Raw genomic sequence first — 21,040 nt, forward strand, 5'->3', positions numbered from 1 at the left:
CTCTCTATGTCTCTGTCAAATAAATAAATAAAATCTTAAAAAAAAAATACATGGCAGCCAATGTTATATTTGCTAAGCAAAAATAAGGACCAATTTCTAGCCACAACTTGCTTTTTAGGTATGAAGGGAATTATACTGTTGTTGGATTCTTTTTTTTTTTTTTTTTTTTAAGATTTTATTTATTTATTCATGAGAGACAGAGAGAGAGAGAGAGGCAGAGGGAGAAGCAGGCTCCCAAGGAGCAGGGAGCCCGATGCGGGACTCGATCCCAGGATGCCGGGATCATGACCTGAGCCGAAGGCAGACGCTTAACCATCTGAGCCACCCAGGCGCCCCACTGTTGTTGGACTCTTAAAGGAATAACTTGAACCCTAATGTTTCTACTTTTTTTTTTTTTTTTTTAAATATGTGGACAATGAGCTCCATAGAAAGGAAATAGTAGAATAGAATGGGTAAGAGCATAAACCTGCAACCAGACTTCCAGGGTTAAAATCTCATCTCCACAACTTATTGAGTCTGATTTGGGAGGAGCTGCTGACCATTTAGTCTCAGTTTTCTCATCTGTAAAATGGGTTAATAATTGTCCCTATCTCATAGAGTTACGGTGGGTTAAATGAATTACTAGATGAGGGGTTTCTTTTAAAAAAGTTCAGTGGGCTTAACTGGATCCCGGGGTCTTAATTGGTGCAACGATGAAAGGACAGCTATGCAGCTATGGGGGTAAAGGTGAGGCAGTGACCCGTGGGGGCAGGTCATGCACTGGGCAAGCCAAGGGCAGTAGAGGCTGTGGGGGTGGGGATGGGTTTTGGGCACTCACACGTGGCCACCCTGGCGCTGACGGGAATGCTCTTCTTGTTTTCCAGGATGGCAAAGACGCGGATAAAGTACTCCACACCAGGCTCCAGCTCCCGGATGGTGGTGGACGTCTGGTCCCCAGGCACGCGGAACTGCATTTCCAGGCCGTCCTCGTGGGTGGGTGTGTACATGACCAGGTACTCCGTGACCCGCATCTCGTTGTCCCAGGCCAGGTTTACGGTCTCTTCCGTCACTTCTGTCACGATGAGGTCTTTGGGAGGGGACACTGGCAGGAGGACGAAAGGACAGCTTGGGTCAGGTGGTGTCAGTAAGGTCCTCTATAAATTCTCTCTCTAGGCTGCTTCCCTTCACTTGTCCCCTCCATTACCAGTCACAGAGCCCTAAAATCCAGCTTCCATTTCTTAAAATGAAAAACTCATCAAGGACCTTCTGCTATGATCCAACTTGAAAACCTTTGGTGACCTTCAGGCTAAAGTGCTGAGTGTGCAGTGTGGCCGTCAGGCTTCTTTGTGACCTGACCTCTCCGACTTCTCTACTCCCTGGACCTTAGTTCAGATTCAGGCCATTTGCATGGGCACAGGAAGCCTGAACTTGGCTCCCTGCTCTGAACTTGAGGTCATACATTGTTAGTGCTGGAAAGGTATCTGGGGCTCATTTGGTCCCATTCTTTCATTTTCTAGATGTGAGAGGGGCAGAGGGACTGGCCCAACTTTGCTTATCTCATCAAATTTGGGACTTACACCTCCTCCCTGCCAGCCTGGTGTTCTTTCCAACCAGGCTTCCCTGCCTTGGGCCCATTAAACACATTTATTTATTCATATCAATGATACCTTCAATCGGGGCAGAAATTCTCTATTACAACAGGTATAAGTCTGGATGGATGAGAGGAGTACAAAGAAGACCCTCAGTGAACATGAGCATTATCGTTCTTTGTTGTATTTTCACTCAATCCATGTTTATTGAGCACTTACTGTATACTGTGCCTTGTGCTGTCAGATTAGCGCTCCTTGAAGGAGCTCATAATCCTCGGGATCGAAGACAGTTACGAATAATGAGTTAAGAGATGGGTCCACCTCGTAAGTGATTAATTAGCATTTACTCTCTGAGTGTGCATGTAAAACAGTTTGTTTTAGGTAATCTCACTGTCCATTCAATTGAGCTGAATTTTTGCTTCCCTCCAAATAGAGAGATTTAGGTTATTTTTGGTTCCGTGTCAGTGGGGAGGAGATGAGAGGGCTCATATTTAGCAAAAAGGCTGTCTTCATTTCATCTACCTCACCACGGGTGTTACTGGGTATTACACTCGGTAACCAGATGGGTAGACTCAATAACAGCTCTAGAATGTACGAGCTAAGTGTTCCTGGGACAATTCTATGACCCCCCTGAGCCTCCCAGCCTTCAACAGGTAGCCCTGTGACAGGTGAATAACCAAGGGCCCCTGCTAAGGTGTGTGTGTGCGCGGCGCACGTGGGCAGGGGTAAGAGGACACCTAGCTCTCCAACCCGCACCAGGGCCCGCTCCTGAACCAATGGTCAGTGGACTCACCGTCGGAGCAGTCGTCCCCGGCGTGGCCCTCGCTGCAGATGCATCGGCCCTCCACGCACTGGCCCCAGCCGCTGCAGTCGTTGGGGCAGGAGCGCAGCCTGCAGTCGGGGCCCGCGAAGCCCTCCCGGCAGACGCACTGCCCATCCTCGCAGCGGCCCCGGCCGTGACAGTCGCCGGGGCACCTCCGCTCCTTGCACGCGGCGCCCATGAAGCCCTCGTGGCACACGCACTGCCCGTTCACACAGCGGCCTTGGCCATGGCAGTCGCCGGGGCACGCGAGTTCCGCGCAGTCGGGGCCGGTGAAGCCGTGCTCACACTCGCACCGGCCGTCCGCGCAGCGGCCGCGGCTGCTGCAGTCCCCGGGGCAGCGCAGGTCCCGGCAGTCCTCCCCGGCGTAGCCGTCGTCACAGACGCACATGCCGTTCACGCAGCGGCCGTGCTGGTGGCAGTCGCTGGGGCAGCTCATGTCACTGCAGTCGTAGCCCTGGAAGCCCGGCTCGCACGCGCACTTGCCCTGGACGCAGCGGCCCCGGCTGTGACAATCGTTGGGGCACCGCAGCTGGCCGCAGTCCTCCCCGGTGCGGCCCTCGTCGCACACGCACTGCCCGTTGACGCAGCGGCCGTGGCCGCTGCAGCCGCTGGGACACTGGAGCTCGCCGCAGTCGGTTCCCGCGAAGCCGGCGTCGCACTCACACCGCCCGTCCGTGCAGCGGCCGTGCTGGTGGCAGTCGGCGGGACACCTCTTCTCGCTGCAGTCGGGACCGGCGAAGGCCGCCTCGCACACGCACTGGCCCTGCCGGCAGCGGCCGTGGCCCGAGCAGGCGTTCGGGCAGCTGAGCTCGCCGCAGTCCTCGCCCGTGAAGCCCTGCTCGCAGTAGCAGGTGCCGTTGACGCAGCGGCCGCGGTCGAAGCAGTCGTTGGGGCAGATGAGCTCGCCGCAGTCCTCGCCCGTGAAGCCGGCGTCGCACACGCACTCGTTCTCCACGCAGCGCCCGCGGCCGTGGCAGTTGTTGAGGCACAGCGGCTCGGCGCAGTCGTCGCCCGCGAAGCCGTCCTGGCACACGCAGCGGCCGTCCACGCACCTGCCGTGCTCCTCGCTGCACGCCACCGGGCACACCTCCCGGCTGCAGTCGGCCCCCGTGTAGCCTTCGAAACACACGCAGACCCCGCTCACGCACTTGCCCTGGTCGTTGCAGTCGCCGGGGCAGGCCAGCTGGCCGCAGTCCTCCCCCGTGAAGCCCTCGTCGCAGACACACTGCCCGTCCAGGCACTGGCCTCGCAGGTGACAGTTGCCAGGACATTCGGGCTCTGAGCAGTTGGGGCCTTTCCAGCCGGGTTCGCACACACAGCCGCATCCTTCCGCGCTGAAGTTCCCGTGGCCGCTGCAGAAGGGCCTGGTGTCCAGGCGGCCTGCAACGAGAGCGCAGAGGCTGACCCCTGAGCCTAAGCGGCTGCTTTCTCTGTTACCACCTGCCCGACCCAGATTCCAATGCAGCCGCAAGATGGTGGCACCCTCAGCTCCCATCTGGCTTGAAAACTAGTGGCTTCATGTGTGAAATCAGAGGCAACTGACATCCCATTAGAGTAGGTGCGAATTCTTAACCTGTCCTCTCAAATGTAAAGAGCGTGTACTTCCATGTGTAGCTGTGTGTGTGTGTGTGTGTGTGTGTGTTTTCCACCCACCCCCAACCCCTCCTGGGAGAGGATCCATAGTTTTTATCGAATTTTCAAGTATTCCCATGACCCCCGTGATTACAAATCATTGCCTTGTGGAATGTATTATGCTGGGCTACATAGTTTCTCTTGTACCTCGCCAAGGTCAGGCACATAAGAGAGTCATTATTTCACACAAGAAATATTTGTTGAACTGAACTCAATTCTGATCCTGGCTCAGTAGCTGTGCTGCATTTGGAAAGGGAGTTAGATGCTTCAGAGATCCGTTTCTTCATTGGTCAGGTGGGACCAATCGCCTGCTTCCCTGGGGTGTATCGGGGTTAAGTGAGGACATTACAGACCTACTGTTGTTCTCATTGTGATCTTCTCTTGCAGTTTTTTGGGTTGACTCAAGTCGGTATGTGGGTTTACGTGACCGAACTTTCTGATTTTCCATTATTGAAATGAGGCAGGATAGGAACGGCTTTCTAATTCTGTCGGTACAGCTTATAATGTGGCTTCACCCCCACAACACTCATGTGCGTCTAGCTTTTTCCCTCCCCATCCAGAAGGCTGCAGGGGTGGGTGAATCTGAGGAAGACATGGTCAGGGCTGACATGACTCCATCTCTTTGAAGTCTACATCGTGTGTTGGCTCAGCTTGCAGGAGTGACTGGTGTAGTCTCCATGGAGCCAAGGAGAAGAAACAAAGCTCACTCCGTTTTCTGTACCCAAATACAGTTGTATTACTATGTTTTATCTCCTTCCTAACAGCAGGGAAGAAGGCAATTAAAACAAATAGTTTGAAAGGTGAGACTCATACGTTTTCATGTATGGTGGCCACCAGACACATGTGGCTACTAAACAATTGGATTGTGGTTAGTCTGAATTGAGATTTGCTATAAATGTCAAATACATACGGGATTTCAAAGACTTAGTTTAAAGAAAGGAATATAAAATATCCATTAATAAGTTTTGTGTTGATCCCATGGTGAAAAGTGGATAATTTGGTTACACTAAGTTAAATAAAATAATTGATTAAAACTATTTTCACCTGTTCCTTTTTCATTTCTTTAATGTGACTATTGGAAGAGTTAAGAATACATATCTGGCTCACGTTATATTTCTCCTGGACAGGACTGCATTCAACAACTATTTCAACCCATTCTTCAGCATTAATTCTATTGTGTAACTCCCATCTGCATTTTGCCAGGAAGTTGATGGAAATGGAAGATAAAGTAATTTGTGCCTAAAGAAAACATTTTCTCCCCCCTTGGACACCTAGAGCATGTCCTATAGTCCTCTCCACCTACAATGATTAGGTCTACTCTTGAAATAACTTATCAAAGTGCTTTCTGGTCATTTGGTCAGGGTGGCAGAAATAAAGATGTTCAGCTCTGATTTGAAGTTGCCAAAACTCCTATAGCCCTGTCAAGTCTAGGCAGCGAAGATGAAGACAATTCTAAAGTGGCAAAATCCCTGAGAAAAAGATGCACAGGATACAGGTTATCACGGGGTGGGGGTGGGGGTGGGGGAGCGTGAGCTCTGGAGACCACAAGCCCACTCAGAGATCCTTTCTCTTATTACTCTTTCTCTTATTACTCTTATTTGTGCCAATTGGTTAACTTCTTTGAGTCTCAGCAGTTAGATCTGTAGAATGGGAGTATTAAACCTTATCTCAAAGGGTTGTTGGAAGGGTTCAATCAGGTAATGAATTACAGTGCCTGATGCATGAAAGAGGGCTCAATGTATATTGTGATGATGGTTGTTGCTGCCATAAACTGGAACGTTTTTCCCAGTTCCCAGACTTTGTATTACCACAGGCAGCGCTGTGTCTTTGTGAGAACAGCCAGGGTGTGAGATACTGTGGTTCAAATCCTCACTCGATCACTTGTGGCAGGACCGTGAGGAATCCCACCCTCCTTCTGGGCCTTAGTTTTCCAGCCTGGACAGTGATGTGATGAGGCCATATTAGCACCTTTCAGAGAGTGATCTTGGGTCAGGAATCTCATGATACGGTTCATAGGTTTTGGGGTAGAGAATGTGTAGATCTCACGGTCAAATAAATGTTAGAAACTGGTCATTAAGGTGAAACAAGGTTTTTCCAAGCAAGGCTTCTCAGAGGTCTAGAAACTCCTCTGAGAAACATTCGTCACCAAGACTCTCCAAGAGCAGAACAGAGATGGTTTACATTCTGCACATTTATTTGACCATAAAATCTCTTCTCAGTGAACACTTTGTGAGGCCAGCTCCCCGGGGAACCTGTTTTGGAAACAAAGTGGCGGATCTGGCCGTGCTCATCATTTCTCGCATCTGGACAGTGAGAGGCTGGGCGTACCTTCCGCGGGCTGGAGACAACAGCCAGCTCCTGTGGTGCATTGCTCCCGCAGGGAAGACACCAGATTCTCCAGATCCTCCAGTCTGCTCAGAAGCTCCTTGACGTCAGGAGCCGCGGCGCAACCGCAGGCCCGGCGAGGGATGTTGATGCGGTGTGTGAAGATGATCTGGTTTTCCCCGTCGCCCGTGCGCTCCTGGAAGCTCTCGCTGGGCTCTGATGGCGGGACCAGGTCCTTTTCCCCACTGGCTGATTCCAGATCCACGGAGCACTGGGACCCGATGGGCAGCTTGATGTTGTAGACGTGGTTGAACACCACCGGCTGCTGGTCCTCCGGCAGAGTGACATTGACCCCGCTCTGTCGCTTGTGCCGGATGACTTTCTTGAGGACCCCACCTTCGGTAGTGAGGGTGAGTGAGGCTAGGAGGATGCCGGCCAACAGCCGGGTCACGGCCCCCATGGCGGAGGTGGGTTTGGCTGGGGCGTTTCTGTGCACTCACTCCTAGGGTGTCTCAGTCTCAGGCAGAAGTGAGGATGTGGAAGCACAGAGGAGAATCCAGATCAGTGTGTTCCTGATCTTCCCGAAGGAATTCTCTTCTGCAAGGAAAGGAGGGAAAGCAAGCCTGTTAGTATCCACTGCTAATCGACTCTATTGAGTATCATCATTCCAAGTGAATTTTGATGTTCTATCTCCTGCGTTTGAAGCTCTTCTGATACTCCTTCAGTATTCACTGTGGTGTTGATACCAACTAGTCTCTAGAAGAATATTGCCATCTTGAAGGAATGATTTCACTCACTTTTCAACTTCCAGAAATACAGGGAGATGGCAGGGAATACAGAAAAGGGCAAAACTTTGGAATAGTATAGACCAGACCTGGATTTGGATCTCAGCTCTAACTCTGTGCCTTTGGGTAAGTCATATAACCCTTCTTTGTCCTATTTCTCTTTCTGTATAGTGAATGGCTAATGTTGGGGTTAAAATAATGATATAAGTAAAAACATAAGTAGAAATCTTTCATAGATTTACGAATCCCTTCAGTATTTACTCGAGCCCACTGAGTGAGTCATTGTAATGCTATGAGGCCATAGTCGCAGTAGATGTGTTCAGTAACTCCTGCCTCTTATTACTGGTCCTCCAGTCCATATTTAGCAGCATCTGCTGGTTTCCCTCCACTCTGGGAGACAGAGGTTCAAATGATGAACGTGCTAGAAGGCAAGGCGAGTTTTAATTCCAGCCCAGCTTCTTAATTGTTGTGTGGCCATTGGAACAATACTCTACCTCTTTGAGTCCCAGTTTCTCTTCTCCTTATTTCTAAAACCTTAAAAAGTCAAGTTTTTTGGAGAATCTGAAAGAATGTTTCTAAACCAGTTGTCCAAACTATGATCAAGGGCAGGAGAATGTCCATGAGCCTCTGAGGTCTTCTCCAATCTACAAGTACTTACACTATTCTCACTGAGTGTTATGGACTAAATCCTGTCCTCTCTTCCCCCCAAATTCATATATTGAAGCCCTAACCTCCCATGGGACTGTATTTGGTGATAGGGCCTTTAGAGAGGTAATTAAGTTTAAATGAGGTCATAAGAGTGAGTCCCGAATATCTTTGTGCTAGTGTCCTTAGAAGAAGAGGATCACCATGAGACAGAACTCTCCCTCTCCCTCCCTCTCTGCTCCTGCACAGAGGAGAGGTCATGTGAGGATACAGTGAGAAGGCAGCCATCTGCAAGCTAAGAAGAGAGGCCTCACAAGAACTGAATTTTCCAGCACCTTGGGTGGTGGAATTCTATCCTGTAGAACATGTAAGAAAATAAGTTTTTGTTGTTTAAGCTAAAATAACAGTCTGTGATTCTATAATAGCCTGAACAGACTAATACACTGAGTTTTCCACAATAATCAGAGTTCTGTGGAGATAGAAATAAACATAAGACTAAGTGCCTACCCTCAGAGGCCTTAACAATAGAATTATAAATAAAATGGAATCACACATTCAATACTTAAGGAACAAAGCAGGAAGGAATGCAAATTACTGATTTTGTGGTATGGAATTTGAAAAAAAAATGAAAAGAATTGTCAAAGAGTGGTAGTTGGAAAGGACAGAATTCAAGCTGAGCCTTAAAGAGTGAAAGGATTAGATACCAACAGTATATGGAGGAGATTATGCTATTGTGAGGCAGTTCTTACTTGGCTAAATTGTCTTAGTCATCTCTCTTATGACTATTTATCAGTATGGACAATCAAGGCAACAGAGGCAAGGGCTGTTGTCAAAGGTGGTTGAGAAATTTTTGAGTAGATAAGAAGACATGGTTAAACCTTAGATGATTATAATATTGACCTAATATGCTCTGGATGCATGTGGGAATGATATATACAGGGAATGAAGTCATTCATACCACTCTTTAGTTAGAAAATACACCAGAATATAGTTCAAGAAAATAGTTGAGAGGTATTTGGTTTTTAATCAGTCACTTTGCAAATTGGCATTTTCCTATGCCCATGCTATTCTTATACTTTCTCCTTCAGAGTTAGCTACGTATGTCAATTAGATTCAGTATTTAGAATACTTATCCTATAGAGGTTCTCTAACTTTTTTTTTTCCCAGAAAGATTTTAGCCCAACGATCAAATGCATCAACATGATCCCATGTGATTGCCTCCTGCATGAGAACAGAAAGTCTTTGCGAAATCTGGAGAGGGATTATGGCAGGGAACACTGAACTGAGAAACATTTCTGTAGGACTGAGCACAGGTCTGGGGACCTAGAAAGCACTGGCTATGTATTTAATCAAGAACTTCCTATCCACACATCCCCATCACATCCTAATTATATTCATACTTGATATTTTACCAACTATCCATGTAACAGCTACATAGGGCATCTACTCCCTGGTTAGGCAAAAACAAACAAAACCCCAAAACAACAGCAACAACAAAAAAAGGAAACAAACACTTCTTTTGAGTATGCTTTTTTATTCAAATTAGTTTCCTAAATAAGAATGTGTGAATCTGCAATGTAGGCCAGCGCATTGAATAAAAATGATTATGAAGAAGAGAAACTTGGTAAGTTCTTTTCTTTTAAACCAGCATAGCCCATCTTATTTGTTTACTGGACAAATATTCATTAATTGCACACTCTATTGCAATCACTTTAACTCTCTTTGCCTTCCACAAAGTCCTTCCTTCCACCCTCTTTCCATCAATTCTTAGCTTTTTCTTTTCTTTCTTTTTTTTTTTTATGAGCAAGGGCCATGGGCCAAGCTTGAAATGCTTTTGGACTTTTATCCAACACTTTTTTGTGTGTTGCTAAATGACTTAAATTTCCATCTAAAAGGCCATTAGAGCTGCTGGTTGAGATGCTGAGGCAATGAGTCTAGGGTAATAATGACCAGAGTATGGGTTAAGTGAGGGTTTTGCATTGCCGTATGTAAGAGACTTACACTGGCACAGCCAAATGCTGCATTGTTTGGTGGAAGGACATGTGATTCTTTAGGGTTGTGTATTTCCCATTGGCTCATGGTGGTCTGAGGGCAGGTGGATATTTTCTGTACTTTGGAAAAGACCCATTACATCTTCTGTGTGGAGGAAAGTGCCCAGGCTTTAGAATTAGACATACCTGGGTTCAATGCCACTCACCGGCTCTGTGACTTTGACAAGTGACTTATCTTCTCTAACCGTGACCTTATTTGTAAAATGTGAGTCGAAGTCTTTCCAAAGGGAATCGTGGATTAGAAATCATTACAGAAAGCACCCAGCACAGTGACAGGCCCATAGTAGGCACACATTAAAAAGTAGCTGCTATTTTGTTGCAATCCTAACAACAAAACGTAGCCATGAGCCCAGGCCAATAGCTTCCCTTTGCTTAAGCTTGAGCTTGACCTCCGCATTGAATCCTGTCTTAAATTCTGTAGCAACCTGGATCTAGATGAAAGAGGCACTGTAGAAATTACTGATGGGGGAGGAGGTAAACCTTATGAAGATAAATTTTCTAGAACTGGAAATATTTATGCCAGAGAGGAAAAAGGGAGCAAATAATAACCTTTAAAAATGTGAAGTATTCTCATGCAGGCAACTGGCTGGTTAATGTCTCCCTTGAGGATAGACCTAAGGATAATTATTTTGGATTGTAGTTTATGACAATTTAGGTTAAACATGAAGGGTCATGTTCTGACAGTAGGGCTTTTAAAATTTCAGAATTAACGACTTATTCTAGAAAGACTCCTTAAAAAGGACAGGCAGATTCTTATCTTTATAAGAAGTGATCAGGCAATAGAAGGTCTGGAAACTATCTTGTAGGAGGAATGAGTGTGGACTGTGTGATTATCCTGTAGCTGAAAAAGCCAGGGTTGAGAGGGACAGGATGACCATGTATAAATCCTAGGGAAGCGGGAGCTGGCTAGTCCCTTGTGTCCTCAAAGGACAGAACAAGGGCTGATGCGTGTTTATGTTGGGGGTGGGGAGGAGGGTTGGTTACAAGAAGCCAAATTTCAGCACAAGAGGAGAAATATTTTTCTACTTGGAACTCTCCAACAGAAAGGGCTTTTTTGAGCCCTTTATAGCACGGTCCAAGGCACTGGAATGTAGACTAGTGTTGAAGAACACGGCTTCTGTAGACACACTGTCTTGGGTTTGAGTCACTGTTCAACTTTCTCTTTCTTGGGTAAAATATTATCTACCATCTTAAACCAGAGTCACGTCATCATTAAAATGTGATATAGGGGTTCTCAGAAAATTGTTGTGAAAAGTGCACGAGATAATGTGGGTCATAGGGACGGCACAGCCTTAGCAGAAGGAGCTCATCAAAGGGAAGCTTTTGTAGTGATAAGTATGGCCTTCAATTTCTAGAATTTTCTTTCTTCCAACTCTTGAAATCTACCTTGGCATATACAGATCTGCTTTTTAAGCAAGGATGAAAGTTCTGCAGTGAAGTAGAGAGTTCTCTTTCAGAGTTCCCAGACAAATATGCTTTGGAAGATATGGATGTAGATATAGATCCAGGTCTGCCTGTGTTTTATGATAAGATTAAAGGATCTAGTTGAGTATCAGGGTTTGTAAAAGAGAACAGCAGGAAGAGACACAGCCTTTGTACTGGCTCAACATAGATCGCTGGGGTTACACGTTTAGGACAAAAGGGCTGTTTCCAAGCTTTGCATGTTGCCCTGCTCTTTATCCTGTCTCAGCATATATTCTGGGTGCAGAAGAGTAGTGCAGAGCAGACTTTGCTTTGTATCTTTATCAAAAGCAATTTTTAGGTCCAAATGAACTGCTGTGCTTTGTTTTTATTTTTTTGTGAGACTCTTTAGGTCCCTCCATTCCTGTTAGTTTCTCAAAACAAAATTAATCTGGAGAGGAAAAAAAAATACTGTAAACATTTCCCCATGAGGTAGAAGGTTCAAGAAGAGGTAGAAAACTTTGAATTCATTGGTCTAGAGATGCAGTGTGCAATATGGCAGCCACTAGTCACAAGTGGTTATTAAAATGAAAATGAATTAAAATGGAAAACAATGAAAATTTCCATCCTCAGTTGTACTATTCACAGTCAAGTGTTTTACAGTGGCATGTGGCTAATGACTACAATATCAGTGCAGCTAAAGAACAGTTCCACTGTTGCAGGAAGTACTGTTGAGCAGGATTGGTTTAGAGGACGGCTTAGTGATCTTAAATCCATGGTACAGATGAGGAAACTGAAGCTCAGAGAGGTCAAAGAGAGTCCGTATGATGTTGCTAAGTGTCCTGTCTCATGAAAATGAGGTGAGTACCTCAGGTACAGATGGCAGGGGACTAGTGTAAGAAGATGCTGTTATGTGGTAACTCAGCGAAACATAAGCAAATGTGTGCGTGCAGGATAATCTCCGTTATGTTTTTGGACCTTACATGTTCAAACATATCCAGGTACAAGTGAGAAATAACCTTTATGGCTATTGTCCCCTTCAACTCTGAAGGGACATCCACCTTGCCCCAGGCCAGCATATTTCCCCCCTGCTCCCCATCCTACCCTTGGGATAGGAAACGTTTTCTTCCCTTTTTTTCTTTCTTTCTTTCTCTTTCTCTCTCTCTCTTTCCTTTTTCTTTCTTTTTCTTCCTTCCTGCCTTTCTTTTTCCCTTCCTTCTTTCCTTCCTTTTCTTTTTCTCTTTCTTTTTCCCTTTCTTTTTCTTTCTCTTTCCTTTTTCTTTCTTTCTCTTTCCTTCCTGCCTTTTTCTTTTTCTCCCTTTCTTTTTCCCTTCCTTCCTTCTTTCCTTCCTTTTCTTTTTTCTTTTTCTTTCCTTCTTCCTTCCTTCCTTCTTTTCTTTTTTTCTTTCTTTTCTTCTTTTTTTCTTTCTTTTCTTTCTTTCTTTCTTTTTCTTTTTCTTTCTTTCGTCTTTAGAGCCCCAAGTTCTCCATGAGTTTCTTCTCCTCAAATCAAATCAAAGATAAGCTATTCCAGGGACCACTCTGGCCACGCCTAACATCTTATTCTGCTCTGCTTCACCCTTCTCTTGGAAGCTGGTAGAACTTGTCAAAGATAACTTATGGCTTTCCTTCTGTCGACCCATACACTACTTTTCTCCAGAGTTTTTGAGAGGACTCAGTCTCTTCCCTTCAGCAATATAAACCATTCTGTTGATGAAGCAGCTGGGTGTGAGAGGAAGAGCCTGATCATTGGACAGAAACAGACCTATGTTCGAATCCAGCTTTTCCACTTAGTAGCTGCTTCTTGTGGCCATTCATTCACCCCCTGAGTCTCACTTGCCTGGATCCCCTACGTGGCCATACCTACCTCTATTTCATGGTGTTTCAGGAGAATGGAATGAAGTGAGATATATGTTAAGCTACTAGCACAGCGTCTGGCATACAGTAGGTGCTTTATATATGGTGGCTAATATTAATATAGAAGCAATAATAACACTGGTCAAATAGAGAATGGATCAGAAAGAAAACTTTGCATCTAGAAGGGATGGGAGAATCAGGGAGATACATCATGATTATAACAACAATATAACAGATAACAACAGAGACTGGTCAACCTAAGTCTATACGATGTTTAAAGTGGAGGGAGGCTGCATTCTTCTGGGGGGCTTAGGAAAAACACATTGAAAGAGGTACCCTCTGAGATGGACCTGAAGGATGGGTGGCAGTTTTGAGAAGTGGATGGATACAACTGCAATAGATGGGCAGAATTCGAAGCCTGTGGAAGACTAGAAAAGGAGCGGAGAAAAGGCAAGGGACTTGGAGTGCAGGGTTGATAAGGAGAATAAAGAAGATGACACATGCATCCCTTTGCAGCTCCCTGCTAGAGGCAGAGGTGGGGGTAATGTGGATGGAATACTGAAGGTTGGTTCTCCTGGGGTGTCAAAGACATGCAGGGGAGCAGAAAGGAGGGAGCACACAGAGTTGGTAGAACCATGGTAAGGAATAGGAGGAGGACATGCAAGGTCAACTTGAAGAGCTGGCACTGAGCCCAGGAAGCAACGTTGTATCTCTCTAAGGATAGGTGTCTAATTGCTCAGCGTCCTCTGTTGAGGCGTCTGTCTGCAGTCCTTGGTCTCCAAATACCTGGCATATTTAGGGTTCCCCCCTCCAAATTTAAAGAGATTAAAATAATGGTCCTGAAGCCTATTTTTTTTTTTTAAGTGGGGGAGGGTGTTAAACTGTTAGGACTTCATTACCGTTGCAAGATAAAAATTAGTTCTTCGTTCATCTTCTCCGGCATTAGATGATGCCAGTGTAGGATCATTTTCCAGATCTTGGCATTATAGATTTTTATTCAGAACATGACTCTGAGGTAACACTTCATTTAACAGGTGAGGAGAGTATGGTCGGTACCGTGGCAGCCGTTTTCCAAGGGCTTTCTAGCTGATAATTTTGTACTTTCAGGCGCCTCTTGTCTGGTTATCAGCTCTGCCCCCACCCCATCTCCACGAAGAGCTGTTTGGTGGCTAACCTTTTGGAAGCAGCATAACGTAAACTATCCGTTATTTTTAGGAACCTCGCCACAGGACAAAGACCATTGCTGGATGAAGGAATCAACAATCTTTGAAGTTTTTCCTAGTCACAGGAAGCCTGTGGAAGACTATTCTCCGCTCCTGGAGAATAAACAATTTCATTTTTAGATAAAGATAAAACTTCCAACTGGCTAGAATCGTATTTCAGAATTACTTATGACTTCATTTTTAGTGGCTCCCAGAATATATCTATCTTGTTGACTTAGGCAAGCACATGAAATATCCTAGGTTGGGGGCAGTGAGGAAGATTCCTACTGTTTAGAAATGCAGATGAATCTCTTTCCAACGCATTTTGGCAACGCATGAGGCAGCTCACACCAAATTTTTCTTCTTGCTTACAGGCAAGAGAAGAATTTTATCGAACACAGTCATTACGCATGGGCGTTCTTAAAGGTTCTAGAAATTCTTCACCCCTTGTCCTTCCCAACATCCATAAATTCCTTCTTGGAATGTGTCAGGGAGAGAGAGGGGCCAGGAAACAACCTTAAGTGTGGATTTTTTCCGAGGACATCTGATCCTTAACAGTTAGTGGGGCCAGCACAACCTGTCTTGAAAGAATTAAGAGAACCTTTGACTGCCAAACCAAAGCACCACCAAGCCCTAGGTGTTTGAAATCCAGCACTGAAAAGCATTTATCCATTCATGTAGCATGGTGACTTAGCTGGTGCCCAATTTGGATGCTACTGGAGCCAGCAATCATCCATCCCAGAGGCCTGAGAATGAATTCATTTGAAAAATTACTCATTTTTGCATTCAACACAGATGAATCGAGTGAGTGCTAAGATAGCCCAGGGGATACTGAGGTGTTTCAGAGACCTGTGATGGATCATTCTTGTTCTCATTAAATTCATGGGCCAATAGAGGAAACAGACATATCAACAAATAACTACAGGGAGGAATGATAAATGTTAAAATGGACAGTTATCCAGGGAGAGTCTGTGCAATGTTGGAGAATATCTGTTCTAGAATCAGGCAAGTACTATTGAACCCTGGTTCTGCCACTTGCTCTCAGTTTGACCTCAATGGAATTGCCATTTTTGTAGGTCAAAAATGGTTGGATAGAAGGCAACTTCATATGGTTCCATCTAGTAGCGGTGACCTTCGATATGTAACATTCCCTCTCTGAGCCTCACCTTTCTTGTTTGTAAAATGGTAATATTAGTAGCAACCCCACAATAAAGTTCTTTCAACTGCAAGTGGGAGAAAATGAGATTAAATGAGATAATATATGAAAATATTGAGGATAGCGCCTAATAGGACAGAGACCTCAGTAACCTGTGTGTGTTGTCACTGTGTGATGGCTTGTGTCCTTGGTTTAGAGGAGGCAGTTATTGGAAGGCCAGTCTCTGAAGGATGAGAGATTCATAAGGGAGGGCAGGGGAGCCCCCTCTTGCCGCCTTTTCCTTGGAAGTGTATCATTGTTAGTGCTTCAGTTTGTCAAGTGACAGGGATACTCTGAAATCCACAGGGGAGTGAGGAGGCTGAGGCTACAGCCCTGGTTTCCCTCCTGGTTTATCTGTTTTTGTTCAGTAGCAAGAAAAGGCAAATCTGTGAGGCTAGGGTGGGGCTCTTTTCTGGGAGGTCAGTACCCCGGCCAAGAGGCAGTGCTCCTTCTGGGATGGATGTCCATGCTGCTCTGCCAGGGATTTCTCCAGAAGAGGCTGCTTGTGGTGTAGTCTTTTAAGACATTGCTCCTGACGGGAAACGTTTGGCTCAGCTTCTCGGCACTTTCCACAGACACAGACAGACATGAGATGATAGGGTGAAAATCAGAGTTGCGCAGGGCTTAGAAGCAACTGTAGAAAACCACTGAGTCGGGGGGTGGCAAATCTGTGGCACCAGAACACATCCTTCTAGTATACGTGGCAGGCATTTCTAATCAGCACTGATACATTTCCACAGAGCCCCACTTCAGAACTGGTATGAATACATCGCTCCAAGCAGCCACATCTGAATCAGGACAGGTAGTACATGCCTTGAAAGGGAATTACTGAACTGAAACATCAGAGAAGGTCTGTAGCTAATTAGTGGTAAAGTTGATATTAAAACCCAGAGATCCTCCCTCTTGGTCAATGAATTTGATTGAGGTTTCTCTCTCCCCCCAGGCTACCGAGAGCCCTTCAAAAGTAAGGGCATATGAAAGGCTTCTGGTAATTCTTAGTCTGAGGTCATTGTAAAGGTCCCCAGAAAGACGTATCAGCAATAGGATCTTGGAGAGACTCTGTGTTAAGAGATTTCCAAGTTTCTTGGTCCTGTAAGGTTTCTTCAGTTTTCCATCCATCCACCCACCCATCCATCCATTTGTCCGTCCATCCATCCATCCATCCATCCTTCTACCCATCCATCTTTTCAGTACATATTTATTAAATACCTACCATCTGCCAAGCCTTGAGTTAACCATGAAGGATACAACAATGAAGAAGATCAGCATGTTCTAATCATAAAGCCTACAATTTCCTCCTAAAAGTTCACAAATGCAGTTTACTATTTTATTATTTTTTATTTCAAAAGAGAGAGAGAGAGAGAGCATGCGGGGTAGGGGGGCAGAGGGAGAGAGAGAATCTCAAGCAGGCTCCACGTCCATTGATGAACAGATGGGAGCCTGACTCGGGGCTCAATCTCACAATCCTGAGATCCTGACCTGAGCTGAAATCAGGAGTCGGATGCTCTACCAACTGAGCCACCCAGGCACCCACAAATGTATTTGATTTTAAGTCCATGTACTATGGATTTAATATCTGTGATATTCTTTTATTTTTATTGTGTGTGTGTGTGTGTCACTGCAGATTGGGAACATGGCGCAGACTCTCAGGCTGATAGCAAGATTATAAGTGTTAAGATTCTTTTAAGGGCTGCTTTCTCTTTACTTACAATGGGCTGCACAGTATGCAGTGTGCTAGGGAGACTAGGCAGGGGAAGGACTTACTCTCTGTTTCCAGAAATCTCAGAAACTAGAATATACATAGCAAGGTTCAGTAGCAGTGCTGGTCTGAATGAAGGAATTGAAGAAAGTGTCAGTCTGAGCATGGAAGTTCCCAGAGGGCTTCCGGGAGGAGGAAATTCTTAGAACTACCAAATATTGATTGAAAAGGCCTTGGAAGATAAAGAAGAGCTTGAAATCATAATAGTGATAATAAAAGTGATAATAAAAGTAATAAAAATGTCATCTATGCCATTCCCTGTGTGCTTATTTTGCCAGTTAAGCATCTTACGTTTCCAATTTTAAAATCCTCACAAAATGATATGAGGCAGTATCTTTATTATTTTGAAGACGAGGAAACTGAAGCAGAGAATAATTATGTGGCTTATGTAAGTTCAGATATTTATTAAGTAGTGGAGTCAGGATCTGAACACAAGTCCATCTGAGTCCAAAGTTAAGTGCCCTGAACCACGGTCTTCTACAGCCTTTTGGGCTGGAGGGCCAAGGAAAAAAGTTATGGTTCAAGACCAGTCCCAAGCTCTATCTCCATAACTTTCAAACACCCGGCTCAAAGGGGAAGATCTTTGGAGATGCTGCCATATCTCAGTTGTCAATGAGAGAGGGTACCAGAAGCCTCGAAGGCTGCTCGAGAGCCCCTTTGCCATCTCTGAATGGACAAATCTATTTGTCCTTCAAGACAGAGCTAAAAAAATCATCTATTATTAGACATTTTCTCGGGTAATTTTTTCCCTCTGAATTCTCCAAGTTCTTGATTTGATATGATTTCCATCACGTGTCATTCTAAAATTGATTTTGAGTGACTTTATTATGTATGTACATCTTCCTCTTTTCGAGCATAAGCCCGTTCTATCTTGTATTTATATTGGACTGTAAGGTCATTGTATGGACTATGTCAGCTCCATGAAGGCAGGAACTACATCTGAGCCATTCATCTAATACCCAACACCAAGCTCAGCGTCTACAACAGTGAAGGCACAATATGTTTATACTTATGTGAAATAAAGCTAAATATATTTCTTGATTTGAACTTACACATAGCAGGGTCTCGTATGCATGGAATGACTGAATGAACAAATACTCTTATTTTCCTGATAGCTCTAAGGTAATTAGTTCTCCAGTGATCTCTTCTAAGACAAGATGTATCAAGGAATTCATCATAGCTGCACTCCCAGCATTAGTTCATTTTTATTCACTCAGCTGTTCAGTGAGTACCTACTATGTGCCAGAGACCACACTAAGCCCAGGGGTTACAAGATGGCCAAGACACACTGGGCTCCTTCCCATGAGATTCCAGGCAACACCTCAAGGGTTCTTGAGAGCCCAGTACTGTCCGCTTTGAGATAGATCTTCCATAGCATCACAGTAAACTCAACTAGACCGTTGGCAGGAGGTGAACTCGACCAGGACTGTGATGTCCTCAGTGTAAAATTCTGGTTTCCATGTGAATGAGGCCTCCTGGGTTATTAGTCTCCCCATGTCACTGCGGCATTTGTTGTTGGAGTTAGGTCACTCTCTCTCCTTTTGAATTTTGACTTTTCACTACTTATTTCTCAGCTCCCAGAGATCTGAGGCTCTCCTGAGACCGTGCAGTGGGGAGTGCAGTAGATCAAAGGGCTAGAAGATGAGCTCTGAGGCACAGTCCTGCCAACCACTCTCTGTGGGACCTTGGGTAGGTCCCACCAACTCTCCCGTCAAATAAGCAAGAGTGTGTGTCCCCAGTCCTTGACTCTTGGGTTCTAGGGACCCGTGATCCATTGCTAATTTGGCAATATTTCTGCTGAACTTAAATTTGGACTTCATTTTAGACCCATGTCAAGTAGCCAATATTAAGGATAGCCCCCTGCTCCCCAGATTATGTTTCTTTCTTTAGTTGTTTGGCTGAAGGGCTGGTGGTGCTTTGTGGCTTCCTTCTTGCCATCCCCCAAACAGAAGTTTCCTTACCAACACAATTAAGCTCACAAATCTTAATCCATAAAATATTTCCATTCAGACACAATAATGAGATTCATATTTGTGGTTTAGTATACCTAAGAAAAGCTCAGATGAAATATGACTAGATCCATTGATACATTCAGACCACAAACTGCCCTGGTGTGGTCTGGTTTCAATTTTTGAAATAAAAATTCTGCAGAGCACTTGTTTTCTCTCTCCTCTTTCTTGCCTAGACAGAAAGGAAAATAAAAAGAGGGTCTGACCAAGTGGCAACAATATAGTTCTTGTAAAGTTCTGGAAAATTGTTTCAAATGTAAATTTCAGTTCATTTCCTATTGGAACAATGACCTCCTCTGGTCTTCATCCAATTCCAGGAAATCTAGTTGACTCTACTGCAAGTAGGTTCTTGAGCTCTTCAGCCAAAATGAAGAGATCAGAGATTTGTCTAGGAAGGATGGGTTACAGACTGACTCATACCTCAATGTTAAATAAGAGACCTTTTAAAAGGGCACTGGGACATGGTGACCCCTGTGAAGCTGTTGTAAGCTACCCAATGCCAGAGATGTAGCCTTGAAAGACTCTGAAAATTTTTAAGGAGGCACTGTGATAAGATAGAGAAGAACATAGCCTTTAGAGCAGGAGATCAAATTCTATAAAATTCTATAAATAAATTCTGTAACGTTTCTGAATTGTGTCTTCTTCAGCTGTAAAATCAGGATATTTCCAGGGTTGTTGGAGACAGAGAATAGAATGATAGAGTTATATATACCCCCCCCCCAATGTTAGCATCTGTTCTGCTTTTCTCTCCTCTTCCTCTGTGGCTTCCCTTATTAGGGAACTCCAAAACATCGGACATACTAAAAAATAGACAGTAATATTGTAGAGGTGGTTGAAACATTGACTGAGAGGTTGAACTGGTTTGGGACAGCAACGGAGTTTCCGCTTACGCATCAACCTCAGTGAGCTGATACGGCCACCTGGCACCATGGCCTCGTTTGGACTCGGGGAAAAAGTGCTGTGATGGCTTAGCACCATGGGTCCCAAAGTGAGGGATTATTGCTATGTGTGCCAAATATTTGGCATAGCAAGACTAGATGGCTTTGGTAATCTTTTCCAAGCCAACGTGCTGATATTCGCATGAATGGAATGCCATTTGAGGCCTGAGTCAGAGGGAACCAGATGGAGTCTCTGACAATATAAAAGCCTGTATGAATCAAGTGCAGTAAAGTTTGATGCATTTTGATAGAAGTTGACTCCTGAAATGAAACAATGCCTCTAAGATTCGAAGCAGGAAACCGGACTCTCAGGGAAAACTAACACTGCTCCAGCAATTAATTTGTGTGATACCCACACAAGGAAACATACTTTCATTGTCTGTTCTCTCTTTCTCAAATGGGGCCATTTCAATGCTTCAATAGTAGCTAACACTGAGTGAACACACCTGTGCCAGGAATTTCACTACCTGTCTTACTTGGGTTATTTTGTTGAATCTTCTCCAAGACCGATGAAGTAGCTACCTTTATTTATTTATATCTTTGTCTGTTTGTTTATTTATTTTTCAGTTTAGGGATGAGGAAACTGAAGCTCCCCCAGCTCCAGCTCACTGGGCTCGAAAGGGGCAGCAGGGATTTAATTCAGATGGACTGACTCAAGTGTCAGAGAGCCCATTCCTATCCTCGGCTTTGGGGTCATCCTTGACTGTTGTCCAAGTGTGGTCAGGGTCCAGAGTAACTATTGACAATGAAAGACCTTTACTTCCAGAGAGAGTAGGGGAAGCTGCACATGAGCCTGAAAAATAGAGAGATTTCCAACCCCTGACTTGGGTTTAATTAGCTGCATAACGTG

The 21,040-nt window shown here is 44.9% G+C and overlaps 1 protein-coding gene across 14 annotated transcripts in view; it reads right to left on the reverse strand.

Annotated features, from left to right (window-relative positions):
• Positions 1–21,040, reverse strand: part of TNC (tenascin C) — a 92,636-nt gene that overhangs the window by 58,309 nt on the left and 13,287 nt on the right. For all 14 annotated transcript variants that reach the window (XM_064579906.1, XM_064579907.1, XM_064579912.1 and 11 more), the window contains 3 exons: positions 6,352–6,945; positions 2,362–3,771; positions 818–1,081 (listed from right to left, as the gene is read on the reverse strand). In XM_064579906.1, the coding sequence (XP_064435976.1) occupies positions 818–1,081; positions 2,362–3,771; positions 6,352–6,808 (2,131 nt within the window). In that variant the 5' untranslated portion in view covers positions 6,809–6,945. The remainder of the gene's footprint in view (positions 1–817; positions 1,082–2,361; positions 3,772–6,351; positions 6,946–21,040) is intronic.

Source organism: Mirounga angustirostris, unplaced genomic scaffold, assembly GCF_029215605.1.
Source record: "Mirounga angustirostris isolate CCGP_5_RB_7025 unplaced genomic scaffold, mMirAng1.0.hap1 SCAF_15, whole genome shotgun sequence".
NCBI classification, from domain to species: domain Eukaryota; kingdom Metazoa; phylum Chordata; class Mammalia; order Carnivora; family Phocidae; genus Mirounga; species Mirounga angustirostris.